Source organism: Salvelinus sp. IW2-2015, linkage group LG3, assembly GCF_002910315.2.
Source record: "Salvelinus sp. IW2-2015 linkage group LG3, ASM291031v2, whole genome shotgun sequence".
Taxonomy (NCBI): Eukaryota; Metazoa; Chordata; class Actinopteri; order Salmoniformes; family Salmonidae; genus Salvelinus; species Salvelinus sp. IW2-2015.
Window position 1 is genome coordinate 12,803,251 of NC_036840.1, and position 26,883 is coordinate 12,830,133.

Sequence of the window (26,883 nt, forward strand, 5' to 3'; positions counted from 1 at the left end):
GTGTTTGTTGTGCTGTGTGTAGGGTTGCAAAGGGTCTGAAACGTTCTGGTAAATGTTAGAATTTTGCTTAAATTCATCAAAAAAGTTAGCTTATAACAGTGAACCTTTTTTTGTGGGATACACATAAGGCAATTCTAGGTCTTGTGGCATATTTTGGTTAAACTATTCCCAATTCAATGGAATTGTAACCCTCTGCATGCACAGTGCATTCTTCCATCACATGTGCAGTACACTCTTCCATCACATGTACAGCTGATTCTCAAGATCTTGCACACTAATGAGATGCTATTGAGCCCACACTACTACACTGTCTGAGCACTGGACAACATGCTTTCTGGTAAGTTTTGATTACAATACTGGGTGGGGTGAATATATTTTATATGACATACATGATTTTTTGTTAACTAGTAAATAGTAGCCTACAGCAAAGTGTGTTTAAATCATTTCTAACTTGTTAATTTCTGCTACTTAGTTTGTGCTACCATGTGAGTTTTAGCTTGCTTGAGCCTGCTAACTGAGGAGTGTTAATTCACCTGTTTCCATACACGTTTCATTTTAAAACATTTATCTTACAAAGAAGTTGTTTAATCTAACTGCTTAACTATTTATCTGTACATGGAATTGTATTTGTTGTTTTTTTTACTCCTTTTTTTCTAATCTTTACAGGAAAATGCCACAGGCACTATCTGATGTGTGGAGACATTTCACTGCAGCTAATGCAGAAGGAAAAGCTGTGTACATTTGCAAATACTGTGCCAAATCATATGTGAAGAATGCAACAAAGATGTAGAATCATCTGGCCAAGTGCATAAAGTTTCCTCAGCGCTCACAACAAGCAACCTCAGACAAAAGTCCCTCTACTTCTATTCGAGGTGAAAATGATGAATCAGAAACCTTATCGATAGCAACAGCTCATGGTCCTCCTAGAATCAGAAGTTTTTTTGACTCAATGGAGGAACGTAGTCACAGAAATGCTGATGAATGTCTTGCTCGAGTTGTGTATGCAACTGGTTCACCTCTGATGCTCACAGGCAATGTGTATTGGAAGAGATTTCTGAATGTTCTTTGCCCAGCATACACCCCTCCGACCAGACATGCTTTATCTACTCATTTGCTGGATGCAGAGTTCAAGTGTCAAGGTCAAGCAAATCATAGAGAAAAAAGACTGTATTGCAATCCTCTCTGATGGGTGGTCAAGTTTGTGGGCAAGGAATAATTAACTACATCATCTCCACCCCTCAACCAGTATTCTACAAGAGCACAGACACGAGGGACAACAGACACACCGGTCTCTACATTGCAGATGAGCTGAAGGCAGTCATCAATGACCTTGGACCACAGAAGGCATTTGCACTGGTGACAGAAAATGCTGCGAACATGAAGGCTGCTTGGTCTAAAGTGGAGGAGTCCTACCTTCACATCACACCCATTGGCTGTGCTGCTCATTCATTGAATCTGCTCCTCAAGGACATCATGGCACTGAAAACAATGGATACACTCTACAGGAGAGCCAAGGAAATGGTTAGGTATGTGAAGCAACATCAAGTTATAGCAGCAATCTACCTCACCAAGCAAAGTGAGAAGAATAACAGCACCACATTGAAGCTGCCCAGCAACACCGATTGGGGTGGTGTTGTCATCATGATTGACAGTGTCCTGGAGGGGAAGGAGTCTCCAAGAAATGGCCATATCACAGTCTGCCGATATGGACAGCCCCATCAAGAGGCTCCTCCTGGATTATGCATTTTGGGAGAGAGTGGTAAGCAGCCTGAAACCTATAGCAGTAGCCATTGCACGGATTGAGTGAGACAATGCCATCCTGTCTGATGTTCAGACTCTGCTTGCAGATGTAAGAGGAGAAATCCATACTGCCCTGCCCACTTCACTGTTGCTCCAAGCAGAGGAAACTGCAGTTCTGAAATACATCAAAAGCGTGAAGACTTCTGCCTGAAGCCCATACACGCCACAGCGTACATGTTGGACCCCAAGTATGCTGGCAAGAGCATCCTGTCTGGTGCAGAGATCAACAAGGCCTATGGTGTCATCACTACCGTGTCTCGCCACCTTAGCCTGGATGAGGGCAAGGTTCTTGGCAGTCTGGCGAAGTACACTTCTAAGCAAGGGATGGAGATGCAATATGGCAGTTGTGCTTACATACCTCATCAGCCACCTGGTGGAAGGGACTGCCTGTATTTGAGGCTCTTTCCCCTGTTGCCTCCATCATCCTCCAAATCCCACCAACATCAGCTGCCTCAAAGTGCAACTGGTCCTTTGTTTGGGAACACACACCAAAGCACGCAACAGGCTAACCAATACAAGGGTTGAAAAATCGGTGGCCATCTGGGCAAATTTGACAATGAGCCATCCTCAACGAGCCATCCTGACAATGAGCCATCCTCAACAAGGTTGGAAAGTGACAGTGAAGATGAGGCCTCAGAGTCTGATGTTCAAGAGGTGGACATGGGGGAGTTTGAGGGAGAAGTCATGGAAGCCTGAGAGGAAGACAACCAAAGCTTTAGTTTCTAGACTATCATTTTACAGATAGATGTATGTTGAAAACGTTTTTGGGAGATGCGATGGATCATTGGGTATCATTCAATATTCCCTTTTGTTGTTCAGTGAAATCATCTCAAGTGAAGAGTCAACTCATTTAATTAAAGTTCAATTCGTAACAATTTATTTTTTATTATTCCTATTAGAAGGATTTAATCATTGGCAATTATGTCTACTTATGATAAGGTAAAATGTTTATGTTTCTGTCTGCATATGATATGGTAAATATATCCAATGCAAAAAACATCTACATTTAAATGGTATTAATATTAATATATATTTCTGTTAATTCCCATATATTCCACCTCTGAATATTACCCTAAATGTGCAACCCTAGGTGTGGGTTCCCAGACCCAATAAATGTTCTTTAAAACTCAAAAAAACTCTCTCTCTTCCCCCTCCCTCCGTCTTTCTCCCCATCAGTCTCTCAGCCAACAGCCTGAAGCCCATGGTGCTTTCCAGGACTACAAGGTTCCAGGATATGCCAAAGATCTGATCAAGTTCCTCAATGGATACTCCTCCTCCTCTACTCTTTTACTGGATGCTCAGTGAGTACCTCCTCTGTAATCCTAGACCACCCTGCCAGTGTACAATATGGGTGCTGTGAATGTCTCTTTCTCTCTCACCCTCCCTCCCCCTCTTCCCCCAGGTCTATCCTAGAGTCAGGTCTGAGTAGAGAATTACTCTAAACGGTTCCAGCTGCTGCTGTATCTAGAGGAGCTACAGATGGAGGTGGACATTAAAATATACAACAAGCCCAACACTCCCATGGTCAGAGACAATACACTACTGGTGCTAGAGGTACACACAAACACAGATGTACGCACACATGGTCAGAGACAAGACCAACAAGACACTACTGGTGCTGCAGGACACACACACACAAACAAACATTAGGAACGTATCTCCTCCTCTACTAGATGGTGCAGGGTTTATTTCCAGCCCAGTATGTTGTGTGCTCTTGCAGGTACCAGGTGTGTCAGAGAACCGTCCGTCTGTCCTGCGGGGCAACTCCATCCTGGTGACGAGGTCAGGTGACGCTAATAAGGGGGGCGTGGTCAAATACCATGGTTACGTCCACCGTGTGGAGCTAGACTCCGTCAAACTGGGATTTAACAGGAAGTAAGGACATGATTGGAGGAGGCTTCTTCCTGAAGGGATCTTATAAATCAAAGCTCTCTATCTTCATGGTTGTCTGGTTACATTCCGATTCTCTACTCTTTCTTCAAAAGTGTGCACTCATTCACTTAAAAGTACTGGATTAGGGAAAGCATGGCTGGAGGGAGTTTCCACCATATTCCTTATACTAGTTAATTTCTTTTAAATCCATGAGGTGGTGTGTACACTGCCACTCTGACCCCTCACACTAAATTCTTACGCTGCTCTATCATTTGTTAGACTTTAACCTGAATCTTCCATCATTGAAAGTTGTTTTGTGATGTCATTTGTGGTGAAAACCAATCACAGTATCAAAGCCAATTACATACTATGAAAACGCAGCTTCACCCAGGTGTGTTCTGGCTCTGGCCCAACACATTGGTTTCTGGAAGCAATCAGAGCCCAAAAGGGTCTCAAACAAACATCCGTGGGTGTGGCATTGTGTTTGAACAGATTAAGGAGTCAGAGTAGTAGTGGTGTAAAGCACTTAAGTAGTACTTTCAAGTAGTTTTTTGGGGTATCTGTACTTAACTATTTATATTTTTGTCAACTTTTACTTCACTGCATTCCTAAAGAAAAGAATGTACTTTTTACTCCTTACATTTTCCCTGACACCCAAAAGTACTCGTTACATTTTGAATGGTTAGCAGGACAGAAAATTGTCCAATTCACACACTTGTAAACAGAACCTCCCTGGTCATCCCTACTGCCTCTGATCTGGCGGACTCACTAAACACAAATGCATTGTTTGTAAATGATGTCTGACTGTTGGAGTGTGCTTAATATAAGGAATTTTAAATGATTCATACTATTACTTTTGATACTTAAGTTTATTTAAAACCAAATACTTTTAGATTTTTACACAAGGAGTAATTTACTGTAATTCTTCACTGGATCAGTCTGAAACTTTGCACACATACTGCTATCGAAAGTATGGCCTTTCTCTTGCATTTCAAAGATGGGGGGAAAAAATGTTTTTTTGTTTGTATTATCTTTTTCCAGATCTAATGTGTTACATTCTCCTACATTAATTTCACATTTCCACAAATTCAAAGTGTTTCCTTTCAAATTGTAACAGGAATATTAATATCCTTGCTTCAGGTCCTGAGCTATAGTTAGATTTGGGTATGTCATTTTAGGCAAAAATTTAAAAAAAGGGTACGATCCTTATTAAGCAAGTCAGCCATATCAGCTATGATTTTCAAAAGGCAGTAAATGAGGCTGAATAAACTGTTTCGCTGCAAGACAAGGCTCCGCTGATAGCCAGGTGTAGCACTGGTAAGCTGTTGGGACAGCTTTATGTAGGCCCTAACAGTTTGTGGGCACCGTTATAGTGCAATTCATGTTTAGTTTAGTGGCTTTGCTGGCATGAATCCCACTTCTTTTTTTTTTGCCCCACCACGGTTTGCATGCTAAAATCGCCACTGATTCAGACCCCTTGACTTTTTCCATTTTGTTNTCTCAATCTACATACAATATCCCATAATGACAAAGCAAAAACAGGTTTTAGCAAATGTATAAAAATAAATAAAAACTGAAATATTACATTTAAATAAGTATTCAGACCCTTTACTCAGTACTTTGTTGAAACACCTTTGGCAGGGATTACAGCCTCAAATATTCTTGGGGAGTTTCTCACATTCTTCTCTGCAGATCCTCTCAAGCTCTGTCAGTTTGGATGGGGAACGTTGCTGCACAGATATTTTCAGGTCTCCAGATATGTTCGATTGGGTTCAAGCTAGACTAGAATAGCTTGCTGGAAGAATTTATTTGTAGCATTTCTTATACTAACAGACTATTGTAAGAGGGATGCAAGCTGTTTGCTCAATGTTGGGGCGGCAGGGTAGCCTAGTGGTTAGAGCGTTGGACTAGTAACCGAAAGGTTGCAAGTTCAAATCCCCGAGCTGACAAGGTACAAATCTGTCGTTCTGCCCCTGAACAGGCAGTTAACCCACTGTTCCTAGGCCGTCATTGAAAATAAGAATTTGTTCTTAACTGACTTGCCTAGTTAAATAAAGGTAAAAAAAATGTTAAATGCAGCAGCTAATAGAACTCAGGGCCACAGGCCAGGGAGTTTGAAAGAGAGAATGAGGGATGGCAGTAGGCTATAGCAGTTATTTGTTCAGACCCGTAACTATTCAATCTTCATGAAGAGAAAAGCCATCTGCATCTTATTCTAGTCCTGTATTATTCAAGCATGTCATTACAATGATGATTAGGACAACAAAACGTATATCATTTAACTGTTGAGAGCGAGGAAGGAATGAAGCAACAATAGAGAAAGGAGGTAGGCTGATAAGCATGTTGCACAACATTAGGGGAAATATGAAAGGTATGCATGCATCAACCTACTAATGATGAAAATGTAAAGTAGGGCCTAATTGTAACTTCGTAGGAAGCATGTCCTGCACCAAGATACATGTTCTCTCCCTGGTTCATGGTTTGAAAGAGGTGCATATAGTACAGTATAATACAGTCCACACTAAAAAAATATTAGTTTACTGGAGCTTATTTAATTTACTTTCCCAACAGCATAGCTACATCGGGCTTTTATGTTTTTCTGTATTGCTTAAATGTTTTATTTTTTTATTTAACCAGGTAGGCTAGTTGTACAAGTTCTCATTTAACAACTGCGACCTGGCCAAGATAAAGCAAAGCACTGCGACACAACCAACAGAGATACACATGGGATAAACAAACATACAGTCAATAATACAATAGAAAAGGTCTATATACAGTGTGTGCAAATGAGGTAGGATAAGGGAGGTAAGGCAATAAATAGGCCATATTGGCGAAATAATTACAATATAGCAATTAAACCCTCGAGTGATAGATGTGCAGATGATGATGTGCAAGTAGAGATACTGGGGTGCAAAGGAGCAAAATTAATAAATAACAGTATGGGGTTGAGGTAGTTGGTTGGGCTAGTTACAGATGGGCTATGTGCAGTGATCTGTGAGCTGCTCTGACAGCTGGTGCTTAAAGTTAGTGAGGGAGATATGAGTCTCCAGCTTCAGTGATTATTGCAGTTCGTTCCAATCATTGGCAGCAGAGGACTGGAAGGAAAGGTGACCAAAGGAGGAACTGGCTTTGGGGGTGACCAGTGAAATATACCTGCTAGAGCGCGTGCTACTGCTGTGGTGACCAGTGAGCTGAGATAAGGCGGGGCTTTACCTAGCAAAGACTTGAATATGAAGCGAGGGCCAGCCAATGAGAGCATACAGGTCGCAGTGGTAGGTAGTATATGGGGCTTTGGTGACAAAACGGATGGCACTGTGAAAGACTGCATCCAATTTGCTGAGTAGAGTGTTGGAGGCTATTTTGTAAATGACACTGCCGAAGTCAAGGATAGGCAGGATAGGCAGTTTTACGAGGGTATGTTTGGAAGCATGAGCAAAGGATGCTTTGTTGCGAAATAGGAAGCCGATTCTAGATTTAATTTTGGGTTGGAGATGCTTAATGTGACTCTGGATTGAGAGATTACAGTCTAACCAGACACCTAGGTATTTGTAGTTGTCCACATATTCTAAGTCAGAACCGTCCAGAGTAGTGATGCTGGACGGGCGGGCAGGTGTGGGCAGCGATCGGTTGAAGAGCATGCATTTAGTTTTACTTGCTTTTAAGAGCAGTTGGAGGCCATGGAAGGAGAGATGTATGGCATTGAAGCTTGTCTGGAGGTTAGTTAACACAGTGTCCAAAGAAGGGCCAGAAGTATACAGAATGGTGTCGTCTGCGTAGAGGTGGATCAAAGAATCACCAGCAGCAAGAGAGACATCCTTGATGTATACAGAGAAAAGAGTCGGCCAGAGAATTGAACTCTGTGGCACCCCCATAGAGACTGCCACAGGTCCGGACAACAGGCCCTGCGATTTGACACACTGAACTCTGAGAAATAGTTGGTGAACCAGGCGAGGCAGTCATTTGAGAAACCACGGCTGTTGTCTGCCAATAAGAATGTGGTGATTGACAGAGTCGAAAGCCTTGGCCAGGTCGATGAATACAGCTGCACAGTATTGTCTCTTATCGATGGCGGTTACGATATCGTTTAGGACCTTGAGCGTGGCTGAGGTGCACCCATGACCAGCTCGGAAACCAGATTGCATAGCAGAGAAGGTGGGGATTCGAAATGGTCGGTGATCTGTTTGTTAACTTGGCTTTCGAAGACCTTAGCAAGGCAGGTAGGATAGATATAGGTCAGTAGCAGTTTGGGTCTAGAGCGTCTCCCCCTTTGAAGAGGGGGATGACCGCGGCAGTTTTCCAATCTTTGGGGATCTCAGACGATACAAAAGAGAGGTTGAACAGGATAGTAATAGGGGTTGCAACAATTTCGGCAGATCATTTTAGAAAGTTGCAGCTCTTTCAGAACATCAGCTATATGGATTTGGCTGAAGGAGAAATGGGGGAGGCATGGGCAAGTTGCTGTGGGGGGTGCAGGGCTGTTGACCGGGGTAGGGGTAGCCAGGTGGAAAGCATGGCCAGCCGTAGAGAAATGCTTTTTGAAATTCTCGATTATCGTGGATTTATCGGTGGTGACAGTGTTTTCTGGCCTCAGTGCAGTGGGCAGCTGGGAGGAGGTGCTCTTATTCTCCATGGACTTTAGTCACAGAACTTTTTGGAGTTTGTGCTACAGGATGCAAATTTCTGTTTGAAAAAGCTAGCCTTTGCTTTCCTAACTGCCTGTGTATATTGGTTCCTAACTTCCCTGAAAAGTTGCATATCGCGGGGGCTATTCGATGCTAATGCAGTACGCCACAGGATGTTTTTGTGCTGGTCAAGGGCAGACAGGTCTGGAGTGAACCAAGGGCTATATCTGTTCCTGGTTCTAATTTTTTTGAATGGGGCATGCTTATTTAAGATGGTGAGGGAAGCACTTTTAAAGAATAACCAGGCATCCTCTACTGACGGAATGAGGTCAATATCCTTCCAGGATACCCGGGCCAGGTCGATTAGAAAGGCCTGCTCGCTGAAGTGTTTCAGGGAGCGTTTGACGGTGATGAGGGGTGGTCGTTTGACTGCAGACCCATTACGGACGGAGGCAATGATCGCTGAGATCTTGGTTGAAGACAGCAGAGGTGTATTTGGAGGGCAGGTTGGTTAGGACGATATCTATGAGGGTGCCCGTGTTTACGGATTTGGGGTAGTGCCTATCATCGGCTATGTTTTAAAAAACAAAAGTAATTAATGTAGGGATTATAAAATGTATGACTCATTAGGCTCAGACCTGAATTTTCATGTCGATCAAAGCTCTAATCAAATCCAGGCATATGCTTTAGAATGACACATCCAGTTTGGTTGGGAAATACCGGGTTACCCAGGAGAAAAGTAATTATTCTTGGGATGGAACATTTGTAAAATACAGGGAAAATATTCAACCCTAATATGTAGCTTATTCTTTAGATGTTTGGGGCTGCTGGTGAACCATGATGTGCAGGCATAATCAAAGTGACACTGGACTAGCACACTTGCCACAGTCTTTAGGGTGTCTATAGCTATAGGTTTCGATCCATTGGTGACAGATTTTCATGCAAATATTCTAAAATCAGCATTTCAGGGTTTCCTTTAGGAAAATTTGGCGCCTGTCAACATGACTGAAGAAATTTTACCGAACATCCATATGCATTCAGATCCGACTTGGCGCAGCCACCGCGCCAATAAACAAGGGATATTGGCCAAATGACAAAAGCTGAAGAACATACGCACATCCAGGTACTTTCCGCAGGTGCTGGAGTTGTAGGGAAACTCATGGAAAACAGAAAGGAAAATCCAGCACACTGCTGTTCATGCTCCCAGGTTATTTGATTTATAACGTTTCAACCCTTAGGTCTTCATCAGGCATCCATATCCCAGATGGAAAGTCCTATATATAGGGGGAGTACTCAGTGACATCACTTCCTGAAACTGGAAGTTAAAAAAAATATATATAACATAAGTTCACAATATTAACATTCATTGTATCAAAATATATGATCATACACAAGGAATAGTGAGGGCTGCCATCATGTCACAAGAATAAGACATTTATTGAAAGGAGCATCAAACTCATCACTGTGCACGTTCACCACTGTGAAGTTCATCATAACTTTTTCATCTGTAGCCTAATAAACTGCGTGCTTTACCATGATGTCAATGACATTTTTTATCCGACATGTAGGCTACTTACCTGCATAAAAAGGGTGGATGGAAACCTGGTTAATGTCAAGCCATTTTGAGGATACTGGAATTATATTTTGGATGAAGGTGTGCATGCCTACAGGAGACTTTTGTAGTAGCCTAATCAGACTAAAACATTCTGACTGGTTGTGTTTATGCCACATATAAAAGGTAATACATTTTAAAAGTTAAATAAAAAAATATTTAGGCTATATTGAAGCGTTAGGTTCTAGGTTCGCAAGGATTAGCCGCTTGGATTGGAGAGGAGGCCGAGTGCGTGTTAAGCATTCCTGAATAACTGGGCCTGCTGGAAGGGAGCTTATGTGGCCACAGTATTATAGAACTACTTGGAAGAATGATGATCTGAAACAGACAATGCATTGGTGCAAAAATACAGGCAGACTGGCATGGTACTGTGGCTTTCTAGACCTTATAGGATCCAAATCGAATGAAACATTCAAATCACAGGGCTTTTGCGCCATTATTGACATCACATTTTCACTGCAGCCTAGGGTAGAATTTTGTACTCACTTGAAAACAATAATGCAATTATTCAGTGCATTGTGGTGTTGTATGCTACTATAGTCTAGGTAGGATAATTGTATCATCCCTAAACAAGATCAATGATGCATCTGGCCTGTCCACTGCCTATCAGCTATTCCTATTTGTTCGTGTCGATTCATATTGACAATTGATGCAGCTTTGAATACTTTTATATGTGGTATGATTGCTAGTTAGCCTTTTGGAGATCTGGACAAACCATCCACCTACCACTATTCTCACTACGAATGGTGGATAGAGGGAAGGATAGACCGTTCGACTGGTAGACTACTGACCTGCAGTAAAAGTAGCACAGGCTAAAGCGTAGCGCATAAGGGAAATACCAAAACACCTTGATATAGGGGAGGCGCATGCAAGCAGATGAGGAAATATGGCTAGGATGGAAGAAATTATATAGTAAAATCTACAAAAGAGCGATTGTTAACCAGAAGAAAAAACAATACCCTCCCCAAAGCAAAAAATGTTTGACAACCCTCCTCTATCTTGGACCACCCCTCCCCCCAGTAAATTGCAATCTGTCCCCTAGTTAGCTGTACAATTGTCTAAACAAACTACATGATAAATGTAGGAGTCTCATTCACGAGTTCAACTTGCAGTTGGTCTCTGCTACTGAGCTGTAAACAGGGTCTCTGCCCAGAGTGCTGTATCACATTTGTGGAAACCAAGCACCAAGAGCAGAGATGCTTTGCCACAGATACACAGGCTGCATTGCAAGATGGCACTTGAAGGATAAACTGAGTTGAATAATTTGGTACACTTTTTAGATTGAGCACATCAAAGCAAAATATATATTTTGTCATGACGATATAAATGGATGGATGTGTTCTAGTCAAGTATCTCCATACCATTTATTGGCTGATTTGGCGATCTGGGGTGCAGGTAATTGACAGGAGTTTCATGATTTTTATTTCTGGGGGTAGATGCTCTCATCTGGATTGTGTTTCTCCTGCATTCTGTGGTGGGAGACATCTGCACAGAGGTAAAGCATGACTGAAGACAGGTTATTGTTGAATCAGTGAATATATACTTTTTTATATTGGGACACAATTGAAGATAATACTACAGTGCATTCAGAAAGTATTCAGAACCCTTGACTTTTTCCACATTCTGTTATGTTACAGCCTTATTCTAAAATTGATCAAATTGTTTTTCCCTCATCAGTCTATACACACAAGCCCATAATGACAAAGCGAGAACAAGTTTTAAGAAATGTATAACAAAATTTACTTTAATATCACTTACATAAGTTCAGACCCTTTACTCAGTACTTTGTTGAAGCACCTTTGGCAGTGATTACAGCCTCGAGTCTTCTTGGGATTACGCTACAAGCTCGGCACACCTGTATTTGGGGAATTTCTCCCATTTTTCTCTAAAGATCCTCTCAAGCTCCGTCAGGTTGGATGGGGAGCATCACAGCACAGCTATTTTCAGGTCTCTCCAGAGATGTTCGATCAGGTTCAAGTCCGGGCTCCAGCTGGGCCACTCAAGGACATTCAGAGACTTGTCCTGAAGCCAATCTTGCGTTGTCTTGGCTGTGTGCTTAGGGTCGTTGTCCTGTTGGAAGGTGAACCTTCGCCCCAGTCTGAGGACCTGAGCGCTCTGGAGCAGGTTTTCATCAAGGATCTCTCTGTACTTTGCTCTGTTCATCTTTCCCTCGATCCTGACTAGTCTCCCAGTCCCTGCCGCTGAAAAACATCCCCACAGCATGATGCTGCCACCACCATGCTTCACCGTAGGGATAGTGTGAGGTTCCCACCAGATGTGACGCTTGGCATTTAGGCCAAAGAGTTCAATCTTGGTTTCATTAGACAATCTTGTTTCTCATGTTCTGAGTTTTTAGGTGCAAACTCCAAGTGGGCTGTCATGTGCCTTTTACTGAGGAGTGGCTTCCGTCTGGCCATGGAGTGCTGCAGAGATGGTTGTCTTCTGTAAGGTCCTCCCATCTCCACAGAGGAACTCTAGAGCTCTGTCAGTGACCATTGGGTTCTTGGTCACCTCCCTGACCGACCAAGACCCTTTTCCCCAGATTGCTTAGTTTGGCCGGGTGGCCAGCTCTAGGAAGAGTCTTGGTGGTTCTAAACTTATTCCATTTAAGAATGATGAAGACCACTGTGTTCTTGGGGACCTTCAATGCTGCAGAAATGTTTTGGTACCCTTCCCCAGTTCTGTGCCTCGACACAATCCTGTCTTGGAGTTCTATGGACAATTCCTTCGACCTCATGGCTTGGTTTTTGCTCTGACATGCACTGTCAACTGTGGGACCTTATATAGACAGGTGTGTGCCTTTCCAACTCTTGTCCAATCAATTTAATTTACCACAGGTGGATTCCAATCAAGTTGCAGAAACATCGAGTATGATCAATGGAAACAGGATGCACCTTAGCTGAATTTCGAGTCTCATAGCAAAGGGTGTTAATACTTATAAGGTATTTTTGTGTTTTATTTTGAATACATTTGCAAAAAATGTCTAAACCCGTTTTCGCTTTGTCATTATGGGGTATTGTGTGTTGATAGCTGATTATTTTCATTTAATACTGTAACGTAACTAAATGTGGAAAAAGTCAAGTGGTCTGAATACTTTCGAAGGCACTGTATATTAACCTAGCACACATACACACGTGTTTTACCTGTCCTAGGTGGTCCAAACACCAGGTAAGGAGCCGGACGGGAGGATCCATCTACGATGTTCTGGACTGCTGTGTACTGTTCTAGGTTCTGCTCTAGACCCCTGTGATAGAACCTAGGGAGAGGGGGATGGGTAGAGAGAGAAAGGGAGACAAAGAGAGAGGAAGGGGGGGGTTATGTATTGGGGATTTTGGATAAGGGTTAACATGTAAGGCTCAGTGGTCAAAGGTCAAAAAGGAAGTGTGGATCAGGCAGATGGGTGGTGTGCACTCATGTGAGAGGTTGTTTTTTTGGGTGGTTTGATAGTTTGGTCTCCAGAGGGGAACAGTACGTTCCCCAGGCTGCCAGCTCTGTTGCTCTCTGCTGAAGCCTAGTGGTCAGACTGTGAACTCCACATCAAACCTCAGACCATCCCCGAAGGAGGACAGCAACCTGGAGGGGGGAGGTAGGGGGGATAGAGGGAGAGGCTGAATTCCGATTCTCAACACTTCTCCCCCGAAGTGTACTTGCCTGGCTACTCAGCAGTGGTAGTAAAAGTAAAGATACCGTAAAAATGAGTCACAGTACAGTCGTGGCCAAAGGTTTTGAGAATGACACAAATATTAATTTCCACAGTTTGCTGCTTCAGTGTCTTTATATATTTTTGTCAGATGTTACTATGGAATATTGAAGTATAATTACAAGCATTTCATAAGTGTCAAAGGCTTTTATTGACAATAACATGAAGTTGATGCAAAGAGTCAATATTTGTAGTGTTGACCCTTCTTTTTTCAAGATCTCTGCAATCCGCCCTGGCATGCTGTGCCCTGAAGCCTTCTTCACAACAATTGAACCGCTCTCCTTGAAGTTCTTGATGATCCGATAAATGGTTGATTTAGGTGCAATCTTACTATCAGCAATATCCTTGCCTGTGAAGCCCTTGTTGTGCAAAGCAATGATGACGGCATGTGTTTCCTTCACAGGTAACCATGGTTAACAGAGGAAGAACAATGATTCCAAGCACCACCCTCCTTTTGAAGCTTCCAGTCTGTTATTCAAACTCAATCAGCATGACAAAGTGATCTCCAGCCTTGTCCTCGTCAACACTCACACCTGTGTTAACGAGAGAATCACAGACATGATGTCAGCTGGTCCTTTTGTGGCAGGGCTGAAATGCAGTGGAAATGTTTTTGGGGGATTCAGTTAATCTGCATGGCAAAGAGGGATTTTGCAATTAATTGCAATTCATCTGATCACTCTTCATAACATTCTGGAGTATATGCAAATTGCCATCATACAAACTGAGGCAGCAGACTTTGAAAATGTATATTTGTATCATTCTCAAAAGTTTTGGCCACGACTGTACATTACTGCACAAGATTTTGTATCAAGTTTGCCAGGAGTTTACCCAAATGTGCCAAATTGGTCAACCGATACATTTAACCCCTTCAGRGAGGAAAGAGGGTACAACACAGTCTGCCTCCTCACTTCCTACACACACACGCACGTGTTAGAGCCTTCAGATACATACCCTCTAACAGTTCCCATCAGGAAGCACTCACTCTACCACACCACACAAACACAGGTGCACACAAACACACACACACATCTCATAAGATTCTCAGTATAGACTTTAAGCCTTTCTATGTGGAAATGATTACCATGTGTATGTCTGTGTGTGCTCATCCATTCCTGTGTGTGTGTGTTATCTATAGGAAGTGGACTGGCTGGTATGTCTATGGATGTTCGTCTCCACTGAACATGTGTAGGATGTGAGGGATTGTAAGGGAGAATGAAGATTCTACACACAGCGAGTCAAATACAAAGTCAGTTTAGTTAATCTCATATTACAGTGTCCCTGTCCCTCTCGAAAAACCGAGGGAAATATGTCATACAGGTGTATTCAACTCTTAACCTATGAGGTCTAGAGCCTGCTGTTTTTCTGTTCTTCCTGATAATTCATTGCACCCACCTGGTGTCCCAGGTCTAAATCAGTCCCTGATTAGAGGGGAACAATGAAAAAATGTGGTGGAACTGGCTTCAAGGTCCAGAGTGTAGTTGATTGCTGTAATATATACAAAGCCCTACCATGCAAGGCAGGGGATGGCAGAAGTGTTGTACCTGCCTATATGTGTAGTGTCACTGTCAACGTTGCCAGCTTCAATCTCACCCAGTGGTGCAGGTGTGGTGGTGGCCATACGTGCACACCTAAAGTGCATTCGGAAAGTATTAAGGCCCTTTGACTTTTTCCACATTTTATTACACCCTTATTCTAAAATGGATTAACTTGTTTTTTTCCCTCATCAATCTACACACAATACCCCATAATGACAAAGCAAAAACAGGTTTTAGGACATTTTTGCAAATGTATTAAAAATAAAATACTGAGACATTAACATAAGTATTCAGACCCTTTGCTCAGTACTTTGTTGAAGCACCTTTGGCAGCGATTACAGCCTTGAGTCTTCTTGGGTATGACACTACAAGCTTGGCACACCTGTATTTGGGGAGTTTCTCCCATTCTTCTCGGCAAATCCTCTCAAGCTCTGTCAGGTTGGATGGGGAGTGTCACTGCACAGCTGTTTTCAGGTCTCTCCAGAGATGTAGGCATCAACATTGACAGTGGTGTAAAAATACGTTAAAGTACTACTTTAGTCATTTTTGGGGGTATTTGTACTTTATATTTTTGAAACTAAACTACATTCCTAAAGAAAATAAAGTACTTTTTACTCCAAACATTTTCCCTGAACCCCAAAAGTAGTCGTTAAATGTTCAATTTACACACTTATCAAGAGAACATCCCTGGTCATCCCTACTGCCTCTGATCTGGCGGACTCACTAAACAAACACACATGCTTAAATTTTTTATTATGTGCTCCTGGCAATCTGTAAATACAAATAAAATAAAAAAAATGCAATTCGGTTTGCCTACAATAAGGAATTTGAAATTATTTATAATTTTACTTTTGATACTTAAGTATATTAAAACCAAATACATTTAGACTTTTACTCAATAATATTTTACTGGGTGACTTTCACTTTTACTTGGGTCCTTTTCTATAAGGTATCTTTACGTTTACTCAAGTATGACAATTGGGTACTTTTTACACCACTGAAAATAGATACATCTTACAACCACTAGGCTAGTACTAGGAGCCTATCGAAAATGAAACAATGTGTGCATATTACTTCTGTCTACTTTAGAGCACTGTCTATCAACCGGTAGGGTGGCACCACGTTTGTTCATGTTTAACCTCAAATCATGTTTGGCCGCTGTTTGTGGAAAGTTTTCTGAATAAGCCTTGGACTTTCTGACTGTCATTCTCCCACACACTCATTGAACTTGTGACGGTGTTTGGCAAGGTTTTTGTCAGTTAGCCTACCTAGTAAAAAGCTTACCTGTGGCGGCGCGCATACTCTGCCTGGCCTGTTTCTGTTTGTGGAAGGAGGGATCCCTACAGTCAGCGTACTAGAACTCTTCGATACAAGGGAGCGAAATCATTTTGTGGAGAAGACCTATCGTTAAAAAAGGTGGGTGCCGCTTAAAGTTGTACTTGTTTCCTAAAACAACTATAGTAGCCGATTGAGATTGTTTTCAGACCGATTAACTCATCTTTTGAAGATTGTGTACATACTCATGTCGGTGTCAGGCGGCCTATTTTCAGCTTTTGTCGCTTTATTTTCATTTGTTTCTCTCAACCTGCCTCTTCTGCACACCCTGAATGAAACCTAGTAAACCTATTCCTGTTTTAAAACAATGTTCACTTAAACATACTATCTATGGAGTCTAGACAATAGAATCCAGACTTGTGCAATTATTAAGTTCTTGAAACTAATGGGAAGTCCCCTTTTTATCCCCACCTTGTCTCCACCAACATTGTGGTTACTCCACAATACTAACCTAAATGACAGAGTGAAAAGAAGGAAGCTTGTACAAAATAAAAAATGATCTGAAATGTGCATCCTGTTTGCAATAAAGCACTAAAGTAAAACTGCACAAACAAAATCGATGTCCTGAATATGTTTGGGGTAATGTTTGGGGCAAATACAACACATCACTGAGTACCACTCTTCATATTTTCAAGCACGGTGGTGGCTGGATTATGTTATGGGTATGCTTGTCATCGGCAAGGCCTAGGGAGTTTTTTGGGGTGTTATAAAAAGACCAGGAATAGAGCTAAGTACAGGCAAAATCCTAGAGGAAAACCTGCTTCAGTTTGCTCTCCAACAGACAGAAACAAATGCACCTTTCAGCAGCACAATAACCTAAAACACAAGGCCAAATATACACTGGAGTTGCTTATCAAGACAACATTGAATGTTCCTGAGAGACCTAGTTACAGTTTTGACTTAAATCGGCTTAAAAATCTATGGCAAGACTTGAAAATTACTGTCTAGCAATGATCAACAACAACTTGACAGAGCTTGAAGAATGAAAAGAATGTGTGCAAATATTGTACAATCCAGGTGTGCAAAGCTCTTAGAGACGTACCCAGAAAGACTCACAGCTGTAATCGCTGCCAAAGGTGATTCTAACATGTATTGACTCGGGGGTTGAATACTTATGTATTTGGATTTTGTCTTCATAAAAAATAAAACAAATGTTTGAATTTTTCTTCCACTTTGACATTACAGTATTTTTTGTAGATCGTTGAGAGAGAAAAAGACAATTAAATCCACAACAAAATGTGGAAAAAGTAAAGGGGCGTGAATAATTTCTGAAGGCACGGTACAATGTAAAGTGCTTTAAGCACCAGCAAAAAGTGCATAGGGTCCTACCGGTATAAAGGAAATTTATTATGTATTGCTGAAGTGCTTATAGTTGAATCCCATTGAGCTTTGACTCTGCCACCTGTTATTCACTCATTCCTTGTGAATTAAGTCCAACTCAATTTTCAATTTTTTTATTCTTAATTCTGTAAACATATATATATATATATATATATGCATGCATGCATGAATGATTCTGGGTAGAAGATTAAAAGGAATGTGAGTCTTATTCAATACATTTAGTTATTGCTTGCCTTTCTAAATTCTTAACAACCTTGCCAGCAGGCATGCCAGCTAAGCTAGATAGACAAGCTAGCTACTATAATTTGATTGATATCCTGAAATAACTTATTGGAAGCTAGTTATGAGGTTGTAAAATTGGGAACCTATCTGGACTATTTAAAGCCAAAAATAAACAGGACAAATCTGAGGGGGCACGTGCCCCTGTGCCCCCTATGGGCATGACGCCTCTGCACCCAGCTGTTGTTCTGTGTTACATACTCCTTAAAGTTACATTGCCTTTTTCAACTTGTGTGTGTGTGTGTTGGTACAAGGGCTCAGAAGGACATGTGTGGGAGCCTCGGGAAGAGGACATATTCTATCCAGATACATTAGTTTGTCTCAGCGCGTCCAGAGGAAAATGCAAGCTGGCCTTGTATTTGCCTCTGATGTGCTGCTTGAGACAGAAGTTGGTCTTTGGCTGTAAAAGAGTTACCTGCATTCCTCTGTGTTCATATGATCCTCTGTGATCTCATACAATACACTTGTGTGACAGTGGACTCTGCATCTGTGCCCGGAGGGCCTAGGCTTGTTGTCATAGTATCAAATCCAACATTTTAGGATGACAAAAGCAAATTTGGTACTGTCGTGAAATGGCGTAAAGGATTAAGGAATAGTCTACAACTGTTACATGATGTATGTTAATTCGCCAAACTCTATAATGTTGTTTTTTATTGCCTTGGAAGTGTTTTTGATCTGTATCCTTCAGCCACAGAGCACTTTTATTTTTTTCTCAGCAGATGATTTCCTAAACAGGCCTGTTGTCACTATAAATAAAAACAGAGTTGTTTACTACTCTCTCCACCCTCGTACCTCTCTTTTCCCCACCCATCCTCTCTCCATTTTCCCCAGCCCTCTTACTGCAAATGGTAGGGAGTATCTTCTTTCAACCCTCCCCACCTTACCCCCATTGCCTCATCACCCATCTGAACCATTACTCTCGTATCACGCTTCAAGACACTCCCTCAGTGCCCACTCTCTCCCCTACCCCCAGTGCCACATCACCCATCTTAACCATTACTTTTCCCTTCACCTTTCCAGCCTCTTCACGCACCCCCTCTGAAGCACCTTTCTCCTCCCTGTGTGGTGCTCTGCCCCATGATGAGTGCGCAGCCTCGGAGGATCCGCCTAAAGCCCTGGCTGTTAGCCCAGGTGAACAGCGGGAGGTACCCCGGCCTGCAGTGGCTCAGCCCGGACCACCGGATCTTCCAGATCCCCTGGAGACACGCCACAAGACACCTACCCACCTCTGAGGAAGAGAACACCATCTTCAAGGTGAGAGGGGGGTCCATGCTGAGAATGGCATGACAGATCTGAATACTTAAACTCTTTATGCCGTCATTTGGATATCAAACTGTAGTTAGATCAAAGTTTTGTCTTAGATCTACTTTTTCTTTGATCACTACTGGCAAGTCGAGGAACAGACATTTGTCAAAAGCTAAACCATTTTCAGAAGTGTTTAATCAAAACAGCACAGACATTATTCCCTGAACTTCAAGTAGCACATTTCAACTACGTTACTGAACACAGCAAAAAAATAAATGTCCTCTCACTGTCAACTGCGTTTATTTATAGCAAACTTAACATGTGTAAATATTTGTAGGAACATAACAAGATTCAACAACTAAGACATAAACTGAACAAGATCCACAGACATGTGACTAACAGAAATTGAATAATGTGTCCCTGAACAAAGGGGGGGTCAAAATCAAAAGTAACAGTCACTATCTGGTGTGGCCACCAGCTGCATTAAGGACTGCAGTGCATCTCCTCCTCATGGACTGCACCAGATTTGCCAGTTCTTGCTGTGAGATATTACCCCACTCTTCCACCAAGGCACCTGTAAGTTCCCAGACATTTCTGGTGGGAATGGCCCTAGCCCTCACTCTCCGATCCAACAGGCCCCAGACGTGCTCAATGGGATTGAGATCTGTGCTCTTCGCTGGCCATGGCAGAACACTGACATTCCTGTCTTGCAGGAAATCACGCACAGAACAAGCAGTATGGCTTGTGGCATTGTCATGCTGGATGAGCCTACAGGAAGGGTACCACATGAGGGAGGAGGATGTCTTCCCTGTAACGCACAGCGTTGAGATTCCCTGCAATGACAACAAGCACAGTCCGATGATGCTGTGACACACCGCCCCAGACCATGACGGACCCTCCACCTCCAAATCAATCCCGCTCCAGAGTACAGACCTCGGTGTAACGCTCATTCCTTTGACGATAAACGCGAATCCGACCATCACCCCTGGTGAGACAAAACTGCGACTCGTCAGTGAAGAGCACCTTTTTGTCAGTCCTGTCTGGTCCAGCGATGGTGGGTTTGTGCCCATAGGCGACGTTGTTGCCGGTGATGTCTGGTGAGGACCTGCCTAACAACAGGTCTACAAGCCCTCAGTCCAGCCTTTCTCAGCCTATTGCAGACAATCTAAGCACTGATGGAGGGATTGTGCGTTCCTGGTGTAACTCGGGCAGTTGTTGCCATCCTGTACCTGTCCCGCAGGTGTGATGTTCGGATGTACCGATCCTGTGCAGGTGTTGTTACACGTGGTCTGCCGCTACGAGGACTATCAGCTGTCCGTCCTGTCTCCCTGTAGTGCTGTCTTAGGAGTCTCACAGTATGGACATTGCAATTTATTGCCCTGGCCACATCTGCAGTCCTCATGCCTCCTTGCAGCATGCCTAAGGCACGTTTGTGCAGATGAGCAGGGACCCTGTGCATCTTTCTTTTGGTGTTTTCAGAGTCAGTAGAAAGGCCTCTTTTTAGTGTCCTAAGTTTTCATAACTGTGACCTTAATTGCCTACCGTCTGTACGCTGTTAGTGTCTTAACGACCGTTCCACAGGTGCATGTTCATTAATTGTTTATAGTTCATTGAACAAGCATGGGAATCAGTGTTTAAACCTTTTACAATGAAGGTCTGTGAACTTATTTGGATTTTTACAAATGATCTTTGAAAGACAGGGTCCTGAAAAAGGGACGTTTCTTTTTGTTTGTCACCCACACACTTCCTTATCCCATTCAGCGGAAAATGCATCAACTGTTTTAGTGAACTGAAAGAGCCTTAGTTTCATTTCCACTGCTTCTCTAGTGTCAAACCTCTCTGGGTGTTACTGACCTCGTGTATAAGGATGTCCGCATGATATCCACTGCACCAACAGCAGTAATCGCCTACTCCCTGCCTCAGACATGCTTTTGGCTGGAGTCATTTCCTCATTAGCCATTACCCTGTTCTCCATTTACAGTGCATTTGGAAAGTATTCAGACCCCTTTTTGCACATTTTATTACATTACAGCTTTATTCTAAAATGCATAAAATTATTTTTTTCCTTATCAATCTACACCAATACCCCATAATGACAAAGCAAAACATTTTTAGACATTTTTGCAAATGTATAAAAAAATTAAAAATAAACAGAAATACCTTATTTACATTAGTATTCAGACCCTTTGCTATGAGACTCGAAATTGAGCTCCGGTGTATCCTAGGAAGTGTACCAAAAAAATTCTGCAGCACAAGAACACAGTGGCCATCATTCTTAAATGTAAGAAGTTTGGAACCCCCAAGACTCTTCCTAGAGCTGCCCGCCCGGCAAAACAGAGCAATCGGGGGAGAACGGCCTTAGTTAGAGGTGTGACCAAGAACCCGATGATCACTCTGACAGAGCTCCAGAGAGTTCCTTTGTGGAAATGGGTGAACCTTCCAGAAGGACAACCATCACTGCAGCACTCCACCAATCTGGCCTTTATGGTAGAGTGGCCAGACGGAAGCCACTCCTCAGTAAAAGGCACATGGTAGCCCACTTGGAGTTTGCCAAAAGACACCTAAAGGACTCAGACCATGAGAAACAAGATTATCTGGCCTGAATGCCAAGCGTCACATCAGGAGGAAACCTGGCACTATTCCTGTGGTGAAGCATTGTGGTGGCAGCATCATGCTGTGGGGATGTTTTTCAGCGGCAGGGACTAGGAGACTAGTCAGGATCGAGGGAAGGATGAACGGAGCAAAGTACAGAGAGATCCTTGATGAAAACCAGCACCTCAGACTGGGGTGAAGGTTCAACTTCCAACAGGACAACAACCCTAAGCACACAGCCAAGACAACGCAGGAGTGGCTTCGGGACAAGTCTCTGAATGTCCTTGAGTGGCCCATCCAGAGCCCTGACTTGAACCCGATCGAACATCTCTGGAGAGACATGAAAATGGCTGTGCAGCGACGCTCCCCATCCAACCTGACAGAGCTTGAGAGGATCTGCAAGAAGAATGGGAGAAACTCCCCAAATACAAGTGTGCCAACCTTGTAGCGTCATACCCAAGGAGACTTGAGGCTGTAATCGCTGCCAAAGGTGCTTCAAAAAAGTACTGAGTGAAGGGTCTGAATACTTATGTAAATGTAATATTTCTGCTACAATTTCTAAACACCTGTTTTTGGGTTGTCATTATGGGGTATTGTGTGTAGATTGATGAGGGGGGGAAACTATTTAGTCCATTTTAGAATAAGGCTGTAACGTAACAAAGTGTGGAAAAAGTCAAGGCGTCTGAATACTTTCAGAATGCACCCTAGTTGTGACTAATGTGGTTGGTTAATGGCAGTGCAGTAACCCAACCATGACCCCTGTAAGCTTATGAAACAACAGAGTTAAAAGCTCGGCAGTGGCCAACTTTTTACAGGCACATAATGCCGAAATTAAATTGTTTATTCATAATTTGTTCCATGGCACTTCAATTGGCACTGCTACCCTTAATAATTGCCCCTTGGGGATGAATAAAATATATTGATTTGAATTGAATTTAACCCTCACCCATTTGATTCCATCCAGATGTGACCCCTTCTCCCATTCATTAAAATGTAAACTCATTCTCCTCCTTGCCTACCCCTCTCTTCCCCCAGGCCTGGGCTCTGGAGACAGGGAAGTACCAGGAGGGTCTGGATGAGCCTGACCCTGCCAAGTGGAAGGCCAACCTGCGCTGTGCCCTCAACAAGAGCCGGGAGTTCAAACTGAAATACGACGGCACCAAGGAGACACCCGTCCAGCCCTACAAGATCTACGAGGTCTGTGACCAGCCCTGCAACGGAGGTAAGAGTGTGTGTAAGCATGCAGGCTCATTGGCAGCTTTGTAACTCCTATCGGATTGTCTGTCTGAATTTAAATTAGTTCTTTTAGAATAACTTTGTTGAACTTGTCTAACCTCAGATATTAATGTTTTGTGAAATTAATGAGATTTTCTCCCCCATGTTGATGGCATATTCCTTTTGATTTGGTTTCAGACACAGTTGATGAAGATGAGGAGGAGGTAAGGTGTAGACAATTACTTTTCCATTATTTCAGAACAATGTGTTACCACATTTTTTAGGTTGTTCTGAGATATCTCAAAACAATCTGAGAACAATACCCATATATCAGTTTTTTTTACATAAACATTAAAACGTGTCTTTTTCAGATGCCGAATATAGTTGGTCTCTCCATTGGTAAGTGTATACTGTCAATACACCTTTGCTACTGAGCCATGGGTGAATTAGGCAGAAATCACTTGAAAGGTTAACCGTTTGAAATGTGTCACTATTGAAATTATGCAATGTCTTAAGTGTGTGTTTGTCCTCCTGTCTCTCTCAGACCCCAGAATTAGTGACCCACACAGTTTTCAGGCATACCCTACTGCACATAGGATAGACGTTCCCTTCAGCTCCCCTCTCAATGACAGATATGGCACCCCCCACCACACCCCTATGTACTCCAATCCCAACGGGAGCATTACCATGGCAGCGCATCTCCCTCAGCTAACCATGGCTCCCCCGGAGTTTTCTGCCGACGTTCCATTGGTGGTGAAGTTGGAACATGGGGTCTTTGTGCACCCTGGACCCGTAGGACCCTCCAACAGCCTGGGGATGGGTGGAGGGAGCATGCAGCCTCCTGTGGTCACTGAGATGTCCCCCATGGTTCCTTCTGCTGCGTCTGTGGCTCTGGTTGCCCCTAACCCAGGTGCCGCCCCCATGGAGGCCATGTCAGGAGTCCAGAACCAGGAAGAAGGGCAGGCGGTGCCACCCTACAAATATGACCTGCTGAACAGCCTGCCATGTGAGTGGAATAGAACCTATAGGTCCATGCTGTGTTGAGAAGAATACTGCTTTATGTACAATGGCTTTACTTTGGCAGTCAGGCACTAATGCAATAGTTCCTTGCATGTTATCCAAAAAATCATTCATTGTAATTCCCCTACCATAAAAACAGGGTGTCAACTTTATTTGGTATTGCAATACATTCACTCAGAACAGTTGCCTCCAATAGCCTATAATTCATCGAATGAGTCAATCGGGCATTAGTGTAGTAGTCTGGAATACGTGCCTGTCACACCCATCAAATGGAGCACACTGCCAGCTGTCTGAAAGTGTGGGGGATGGTAAGACGGGTTCAGTAGTTAATTGGAATAGGCAAAATCGAGTTTTGCCCTTTTAATAGCTAAAGCGGTAATGTGTTATTCATTGATTCTCAACCCTTTTCAGTCTTATAACTTGGTATCAGAATACTATTGGGCATGATTAGAAAGAGCTTTATTCAATGATGACTTTTTGAAGTGCCCACAATTAATCTAACACTACATTATTTGACTCTGGTTTCAGTGACTGACCTAGACATGAAGTTCCTGTACCGGGGTCGCAAGATGGGCTCCCTGACGGTGAGTAACCACCAGGGCTGCCGGCTGTACTACGGCCACCTGGAGCCCACTCCGGAGCAGGTGGACCTGTTCGGCCCTGTCACCCTCAACCAAGTTCTCTTCCCTGGCTCGGCCGACATCCAGAACGAGAAGCAGCGGTTCTACACAGAGCACCTGCTGGATGTGATGGACCGAGGCCTGATCCTTGAGATCTGGGAGCAGGATATATACGCTATCAGGTTGTGTCAGTGCAAGGTGTATTGGTCTGGGCCGGGCATTGACGAGCAGGGGCCACCCAACCCTATGGAGAGGGAGAGGAAGTACAAAGTGTTCAGCCTCAATAACTTCCTGCACGGTGAGTCAGTCAATCTGTTTTATTGCTGGGTATTTTAGTCATCTAAGGCACAAGTTTCATAGTGTTTGAATCCCCATCTGATCCCTCAAAACATCCTATTTTTCGTTTGAGATTCAATAACAACAATGCTGGACACCGTTGCCATGATTTTTCAGTTAACTTGAGGCTCTCTGAGTTTAAATTTATCCCTGAATATTTCAGTCACATGCCCATCCATTCTGTGAGTAAGCTCTTGAGTAGACCTTATTGCTTGTACTGCTATTGTTGCACAGCCCAGGCATCCACATGGATTAGCTGTAGAACAGATATCGCATTACAGGAGATAATCTTTATTTCTCCCTCTCATGCACACACATACCAACAACAGGGCTCATCTTGTTCCAGAAGGGTGAAACTCCCACCCCACCACCGTTTGAGCTCTACTTCTGCTTCGGGGAGGACTGGCCAGACCAACGGAAACCCAAGGAGAAGAAGCTCATCGTTGTGCAGGTGAGCAGAACGAATTGACCCCATACCCTTGTTGATCATTGACAGATACAGTACACACACATGAAATGATAACAGGGACCCTCCATCCATTTCATGTCTAGGTGGTCCCAGTGGTGGCGCGGATCCTAACAGAGATGTTTTCTGGAGATATGTCCTGGTCCACAGACAGCATCCGGCTGCAGATCTCCAACCCAGACCTGAAGGACCAGACGGTGGAGCAGTTCAAGGAACTCCAGAGGCTTCTCCAGAGTCAGCATGGCCTGGGATCCTGAGTCAGGGGCCTCTTGCTGGGTCTTAAACAGGGCCTGTCCTGGATCAAGGCCTCGACAACCTTATTCAACTGCCTTTAATGTTTTGTGTGTTGGGATATTAGCCTTCTTTCAACCCTGAGCCTCCCTCAATGGAATCTTCATCCAGCCTAGAGCCCTGTATCTTGGGCAGAACTACTTCTATATCAAAACCCAGACTGCTGTATCCTCAATGTGTCTTAAATTATTTTTTTGAATTTCAATAAATACCATTGCAGTATTTTTTTTAATAGTTGTGGCAGATATTACTCCCTCAAGTGTCACTCATTTCTATCCATTTTCCTTTTGCAACACTAACTGGCTCTTTCAAGAATGGACATGGATGCTACGAAGCCATACAATGTAATGTTATTTTTAAATGAATATGGTAATTTATTCCTTGACCAAAACAACTGTCAGAGGGTGTTTAGGTCAAGGCTTTGTGAGAATGGGTGAAAGTATCCACTTGTACTGTCTCTTCACACAGGCTCATCACCCTCTGATTCCATAGGTGATCTGGTCGTACATTGTGGACGTGAGGGTGAACCGGTCAGCAAATTACTCACCACCTTCTATGGAGTTCTACATGCATTAAATGGAAATTTGATTAGTGTGAATGGGATCGAGGAAAAGTAGGGGCTTGTGTGGAAGTGTCTCCGGATATATTTCCGAGTTGCAGCTACACAGTAAGCTACTTAAATGTCCAGACGAATGCATGTCGGCATCTAAGTAGAAAACACCTATAGCACAATATCAATGTGTGTATGTGTTGTCTGACAGACTAGTGGCTCTGCAACAAAGAACACCTTGACCAACTGGTTACTTTTAGGGGTTGAGGGATCTGATATGAACAAACATGATACAGACAAGGGCACGTTTGTTCCTCACGGTCGTTTTTATTGTTGTTCACAACATGGCTACAACGCCGACGGTGGTGTCTACCTCCAAGAATGGACGATGCCAGAGGTGGAAGAACAAAAAAAAAATATATATACTATTTGCCAGAGTCCCACTCGACCTG

At 43.1% G+C, this 26,883-nt stretch overlaps 1 protein-coding gene across 1 annotated transcript; it reads left to right on the forward strand.

Moving 5' to 3' along the window:
• Window positions 1-16,229: 16,229 nt before the first annotated feature.
• LOC111950925 (interferon regulatory factor 5) lies at window positions 16,230-26,103 on the forward strand. Its single transcript, XM_023968869.2, has 9 exons — window positions 16,230-16,557; window positions 19,117-19,350; window positions 22,969-23,155; window positions 23,347-23,372; window positions 23,520-23,547; window positions 23,693-24,154; window positions 24,697-25,086; window positions 25,454-25,575; window positions 25,677-26,103. The coding sequence occupies exons 2-9, from the start codon at window positions 19,174-19,176 to the stop codon at window positions 25,845-25,847; spliced, it is 1,563 nt and encodes a 520-aa protein (XP_023824637.1). The 5' UTR covers window positions 16,230-16,557; window positions 19,117-19,173; the 3' UTR covers window positions 25,848-26,103.
• Window positions 26,104-26,883: the final 780 nt, after the last annotated feature.

What these genes read in the sequence shown, in the direction of transcription:
- LOC111950925 (XM_023968869.2), top strand. Translation starts at nt 19,174, where the DNA reads ATGATGAGTGCGCAGCCTCGGAGGATCCGCCTAAAGCCCTGGCTGTTA. An exon ending in TATAGTTGGTCTCTCCATTG is followed by an intron (nt 23,548 to 23,692) that starts GTAAGTGTATAC and finishes TGTCTCTCTCAG; the next exon opens with ACCCCAGAATTAGTGACCCA. An exon ending in AGAAGCTCATCGTTGTGCAG is followed by an intron (nt 25,576 to 25,676) that starts GTGAGCAGAACG and finishes TTTCATGTCTAG; the next exon opens with GTGGTCCCAGTGGTGGCGCG.